The 6,590-nt window shown below is 41.7% G+C and overlaps 1 protein-coding gene across 3 annotated transcripts; it reads right to left on the bottom strand.

Moving 5' to 3' along the window:
* Positions 1 to 492: 492 nt before the first annotated feature.
* Positions 493 to 6,150, bottom strand: LOC102291375 (somatostatin receptor type 2-like). 3 transcript variants are annotated; one of them, XM_005936188.2, is made up of 2 exons: positions 6,020 to 6,150; positions 493 to 3,823 (listed from the first exon to the last, which is right to left on the bottom strand). In XM_005936188.2, exon 2 carries the CDS (start codon positions 3,778 to 3,780, stop codon positions 2,668 to 2,670), a length of 1,113 nt encoding a protein of 370 aa, XP_005936250.1. In that variant the 5' UTR covers positions 3,781 to 3,823; positions 6,020 to 6,150; the 3' UTR covers positions 493 to 2,667. The 3 variants fall into 3 exon arrangements, with proteins under 3 accessions (XP_005936250.1, XP_005936251.1, NP_001274338.1); XM_005936189.3 differs by lacking the exon at positions 6,020 to 6,150 and adding an exon at positions 5,251 to 5,569; NM_001287409.1 differs by lacking the exon at positions 6,020 to 6,150 and having other exon boundaries at positions 2,173 to 3,825.
* Positions 6,151 to 6,590: the final 440 nt, after the last annotated feature.

Below are 6,590 nucleotides of genomic sequence, written 5' to 3'. Positions count from 1 at the left end.
AACATGAAATAGTTATAATTTAAAGCTTGATGATTGCAATGAGCGGTGCTATACCCCTTTAATTTCCACCGATGATTGCACTGACATGACCACATGTCAGTGCATGTCAGTGCAATGGACCCTCTCCCTCCCTGGAGAGGGAGAGGGTCCAATCAAATTTCCCCTTTAGCCACACCTCTGGATACCTTTGATATCTAAGTCCCAAACTCTTCATAAACAACCTCTGTGTTTACCTGCTCATTCATGCTGTGACAAAGGTCAGTTTTAAAAGACTGCACCAAATGATTTTTGAACATATTCTTTATTTAGTTTCAACACAACTATACACAATCTCATCTCATCTCATTAGATAACTATTTCACTTTAATTTAACTAAACAGGAGCTGGGAGAACATATATATCCCAAAATACAGGAATGGTAACATTCACAAAACAAAGAAAAGTGAAATAAAACACCAATAGAACAGGCAATGTAATCAATTCAGATATTTTAAAGGAAAAAATGGATTTTAAGAAATCAGCATTAATAAACAGCAGTAACACAGCTCTCCCTTGATATCTGCTACCATGATACTTAATGCAAGGTGTTTATTTTGCTCACACATACTAATACAGACTATAAGCTTTCACATGTATCTGATGTGTTTGGTTTCATAGCTCAGAGATGGTGAGTTTTTTTTCTTCTTCTTCAGTCTTCTGAGCAACATCTAGTCATAATATATTCCTGGAGTCATCTCTCTATTATTGTCCTGCTATAAATGTTTCTATGCAACCAATACCAACTGGTCACTGTTGCTATAGAAATATAGGACACTAGAGGTGCTCCATGTCTTTCAATGCTAATAAGAAGTTACAATCCTGTTAACATATGCAGCAATACTGCAGAGAGAGTGCCAGGCTGGATATGGAATTTGGTTAGTTATGGATGGGGTGTGACTAAGTGTGTGTGTGTGTGTGTGCACTTCTGCATATCATGTAAACACTCACACAAAGAAGTACATATTGAACTCGACATGCTTAAGGCAGTAGTAACACGTATTTTACCTCTTGTTTGCTAGAGAGTGCTAGCTGACATGTTCACATCAACACATGGGCAGTCACGATTCTTCATGAATTAATTAAAATCTATCAGTAGCTTTGATGCTTTTGAAGAAACCTCCACATCTAATATAAATGTTTCATAAACACAAAGATAGTAATCCGACTATAGGAACAGAGAGGTCACGGGCTGCCAGAAGGAACTGTGGACTCCTGGAGCAGCACAGTGACGATTTAAAAAGGAACACCACAGCCTCTTTAGGATAAGTGTTCTAGCCCTTCACAAATTCACAACACGCAGACAAAAAGTGTTAGAAACCACACTCAAAATGTAGCCCCAAGACGCCACGGAGGACGATGGGTCAGAGTCAAAGGATACAAAGTGTTAACTAATAATATGTGATGTGGAAGCTCAGCCTCCAGATACAGGAACTGATTTAAGATATAGATCAAGTCATCTGTACCCTTTGATGCGCACTGCAGCTCCTGGGAAACCGGTGGACAGAAAAAAATGCAGTAAAATAACTATAAATAAGAAATTATCGTAACAGGTTTCAGGTTTGGAAAAAAACATAATAAAAAGACTCTGGATTCATTCTTAATCATTTAGAAACAGCTCCCCCAAATTTAAGCTAATTGGTAATTATTACTTTGCAAACAATGACAGCAAGATTATTATATGGTAGATGTCGTTAAATAATAAGCAGTGTTGTGAAAAATCCAGTAAAACAGGAAGGTAACATTGCTCTATTTAATACCACCATGGTACTACAACCCTACGAAATGTCTATACATCTTAGCAGCACTTTGGTTAGAGGCTTGCTTGATAAACTGTCAAGCCAGTACCCTTTAATGGGACTTAAATTATATATGTACATAGTGTAATGCAGGGAAAAAGTGACACAGGACTAAATATTTGGTGGCCTACTGAACATTCATATTTACACGAGATACATTTGTCTTCCAAGGAAAATCACTCACAAAAATAAGAAAAAAGTAGCTATTTACAGAACATAACGACACACAACAGCAGTGACATTCGTTATGTTCTACAGCTGTTTTGTACAAGACAGGATTGAGAGATTCATATATTTATATACATTTTCTGATTTTCTTTAAATACAGTTTCTATTTTGCTTACTGTCAAAATACTTCCCGAAAAGAAGCAAATAATCTGCAGTTACACAATATCTTGAGCACACTGTTCTCTTGTTATTTTCAGCCAATACAAAAATGTGTAAACTTGGCACAGCCTCTCTGCTATAAACTCTGTACATAGTGCTGGGTCTCTACTACACTGGTTAATTGGGCACATTTGCAATTGGGTGTTGGCGTCTGTTTAGTTACTTCAGAGTTAATACACTCGGGACTGAGGAGATTAAATTTGCATTTCATCCACAGCCTAAAGACAGCATTTATGAATTTGTGTTATTATGTTATAATAGATTTGCTTAGAACCTGATAATACATCAAGAGGGACACTGCAGTTTGGCATGCCTTTGATTTTTCCTCTGTGTTGGTTTTTAATAAGTTTAATATTTAATAATGTTCTTCCTGATGAAACCTTAGAGAGTTTGGTAACTGATGACTGTTTCTGAGAGTGTGTACACGAGTCCAATCAGCCGCCCCTCAGATGCTTGTCTGCAGGTCCCCATTGAGCAGAGTACTCTGGGTCTCCGTCGGGTCATTCATCATGCGAGATTTGTCCTGTCGGCTATCACTTCGATCAACCTCGTCCAGCCCTCCCACATTTTTAAGACACAGGACATTTTGGAAACTCTTCTTGAAGTTCTCTGATAAGAAGGCATAAAGGATGGGGTTAGCACAGCTGTTGGCATATCCTAGAACCACCACGAATGCAAAGGTACTTCTCAGAATCGGGGTGGTGCTGATGGTGCCCGTCACTGATGTGACGTTGAAAACGTAGAAAGGCAGCCAGCAGAAAACAAACACTGCCACCACGATGGACACCATCCGGGTGACTTTCCTCTCTGAGCGCTTCCTCTTGGAGGAGCCCACACGGATGCCCGAGGACTTTACCTTGATGATGATGCACAGGTAGCAAAGGCAGATGACCATGAGGGGCAGGAAGAAGCCTAGAATGAATGTGTAGAACATGAATGCTGTGTAGTAAGCCTCTTGAGGTTCAGGCCATACGATGGTGCAGAAGCAGCCATCGTGCTTTGTAATTACACCACTGTAAATAACAATTGGCAGGTTAACCATCAGCGACACCCCCCACACTGCCAGATTGATAGTCTTGGCCATGCGTGGCTTCCTCCACTTTGTGGATTTAATGGGATGCACCACGGCCAAGTAGCGGTCAATGCTCATGACCATCAGGCAGAAGATAGAAGTGAACTGGTTGAGGGAGTCGACGGTCATCACGACCCTGCATAGCACGGGTCCAAAAGGCCAGTGCACCAGGGCCAACTGGATGGCAATGAACGGCAGGCCAAGCATGAAGAGCACGTCAGCCACCGCCAAGTTGAGGATGTAGATGTTAGTAACTGTCTTCATCTTGGCGTAGCGCAGAATGACATAGATGACGAGAGCGTTTCCACACAGCCCCATAGCACAAACCAGAAAGTACATGCAGGTGATGACCACCGTGCTGGTTCTGTTGAAGCTGTGGTCTGTGTAGTTCCCGTGGGGGATGGACTCATTGTCCTGCATGAAGCTGTCGTACATGAGGTGCTCCGACAGGTTCGGAGGGGATGACGGGAAGATCCACGAGTCCATGACACCTCAGTCTCTCTGTGTCGCACTGATTATGACATCCCACCTGGACACAAGCACAAGAGAAGCTATGTTGCGGACAGATGATATGAGTGGCTATTATATGGCAGAAAACTGTCCACATGCGAGCACACGATGTAGCAATAAGAAAATTTGTATTTTTTCCACACGTATGGCCAGCAGTTTATATAGGGAATCTAATAGTCTACACCATGATTATCTGTATCTCTGTTGAGAACAGACCTGAATAACAGCATGTCTTAGGAGGAATATCTTCTCATACAGAAGCTTAGATGGTGCTTTCTACCTGAGGTTAGACCTTTGCGCGTTTATTCGGTCAGGCTTACTGCTACCGAGGGAAATCACTCCACACCCCCTAAAGCCATAAGCTCTCCCGGGGGAAATTCTTTCATTTCACACGCTGCAAAACGATCAGCTGTGACAAGCCACCTTGGATTCGTTGTTGACACATTTCCCCCCCACCCCCCAATTTATTAGGGGGAAGGCATGGATGTAAATTTATCTCAGCTTAAGTAATTGAATCGGGGGAATCACGGCACTGCCAATAGCCTTGTTGCAGTGAGACTGAAGTGCTTTTCACTGCCAGTACACAAGAGGCAAACGTGGTCTGACAACTTAGTTTGAAGCCAAAAAGATAAGAGGTTTTATTATGCCAGTGCATCATTTTCTCCATAGCAGCAGGAAAGGTTGGACTCTGCCTGCAGTCTTGTATTTTGGTAAACAGCCGACCACATGTTACTGTTGTTCGGGTGCTTACACTGTTGTATTACCTATCAGTTGGAAACTGGAAAAAGCACATTCCCATCGCAAAGAATAAATAAGATTAGTGATTAGTTCTATAGAGGCAGAGCACAGACACGATTAACATGGTGCCTAAAGCACTTGTGTAGATGAAAAATGAATCACACACCTAAACACTGCAGGTGTCTGGTATATTGTGGAAAAAATGCTGTGTTTGAGGTACTGTGCAAACTGAGCAACAGGTATTCTCTATCTCTCCCTATAAAAATATACAGCCAAGAGCCAGCACAGGAAGAAAGGAGTCAGGAATGCAGTTTGCTTCCAGCAAAGATGGTAAAAAGAGTATTTTGTAGCTAAAAGCCTTCAGGAACCTGTTTTTGTTTTTTTAGCAGAAGACAAGACAATGACACAAATCTGGTTCAGAAAAGACAAACTGAAAGAGTGAGGTTAAGTCATTCATTAACTATATTAGGAAACTCTGTATACAAATAGGATAGGATATTGTTTGGTTATGTGTGTTGTGAAATTGCGCCTGTGTAAACAGTTAACAAAATTACCACAGCCCACGGAAAACGGGCGAGACATTTCTTTGGCTCAAGCACATTCAGTTTCCCGTTTTTAATTCATTAATCCGTAAATCTGACTTCTCCTTTATTTTCGTACATTTTTTAACACATCCCTATCAGTTGCTCTTGGAAGTTATTATCTTACCTGTAACTGGGCTTTTTTTTTCAGCATTCACAGAACACACCGCTTCTGTGTGGGTTCAAGTGTTTTAAGTGTCCACGGCAGGTTCATCTTTAAATATTCCCCAAGTTTGTCTCATGGGCGAGATGGAAAACCACTGCGTGATGCAAAATTTCGTTTTGCATTAAATCCGTACTGTATTGTGTGTTACGCAGCAAGAGAAAAGGAGACGGATGCCCTCGTGGTGTGGCGCGCGCAGTAACTGTCTCCGGCAGGCGGTCGCGGGGATGTTTAAGCAGTGCCGGGGAGGTGCTGAAGAGACTCACCTCTGAACGAAGAGGGACCGTCTACAATGATGCAGATAGCCAATCCCACATAAGATGGAGCTGATCTGCATGAAGCATGCTATAATTTAACGACTGTGGTGGCGAACGCCCTGCGCCACTGTGGATAGGATAGTTCTGGGATGTGACAATAAAGTTGACACCAAGACTTAAAGGAGGTCAGTTCATACCAGCTTATCATCCAGTTATCATTTGACTTTAACATTTTGGTTACAGGATCGAGGCACGAGTTCTTTTTCATGAAAAAAATTATTTACTTATTTACTAAAGTTTATTTACCCGATTTACATTTTTTAAAATTTCAATTTTATGTAATTTCTGGGTAAAATATGTCAGAACGCATTTCCTTAAGGTCAGACTAGGATTGGCTAGGAGACGGTCTGTTGTCCCAAATTTTCCCGGAAGCTACAAACTCAGATTTTTGATTGCGCACAAAAAAAGGAGCTTACCTTTAGCTGAAACCTTTAACGCATGCGCTTTACACGTGAAAACTCTGTGGTTCGAAACCAGGAGCTAACAGAAATGGTACGACACCTGTCTCTCAAGCACAGATAAAAGGACGGGTTGCGTCAGGAAGGGCATCTGCCCTTAAATCTGTGCCAAATCAAACAATACGGATCCATCCGCTGTGGCAGCCCGAGGGAAATTAGAGCTAGCCGAATGAACCTAAACTTTACAGTCTGAGCAATGCAGCATAGGCATTGCACAGTGAAAGTCAAACTGTCAAAAAGAAAAGAAAATGGAGTGACTGGAGTGAGACTTGGATGTCATCCACAAAGGAAAATATTACTTTCAGCAAAAAAAAAAAAAAGTGTCGTGCAAGTTCATGCCCATACTTTACCTTTAGTTCAGCTTTTACCCTTCAGGGGGCAGTAGTGAGCACAGAGCTGCAAAAACAATCAGGTGCTGCCGAAACCTCTAGCATTCATGCAAAGCTAATTTCATCTTGTTTCCGAGTTGTAAACACAATACATATCTAGCAGTCTCAACGATGCAGTAGCTGAGGTGGTTGCAGAGTAG

This window comes from Haplochromis burtoni, unplaced genomic scaffold (genome assembly GCF_018398535.1).
Source record: "Haplochromis burtoni strain Fernald_Lab_line unplaced genomic scaffold, NCSU_Asbu1 Contig_209, whole genome shotgun sequence".
Classification (NCBI taxonomy): Eukaryota; Metazoa; Chordata; class Actinopteri; order Cichliformes; family Cichlidae; genus Haplochromis; species Haplochromis burtoni.
The sequence above is the reverse complement of the archived record's forward strand: the minus strand, read 5'-3'. Positions and strand labels throughout refer to the sequence as shown.

Excerpts from the sequence above, each read along its gene's own strand:
- LOC102291375 (XM_005936188.2), bottom strand. The coding sequence starts at position 3,780 with ATGGACTCGTGGATCTTCCCGTCATCCCCTCCGAACCTGTCGGAGCAC.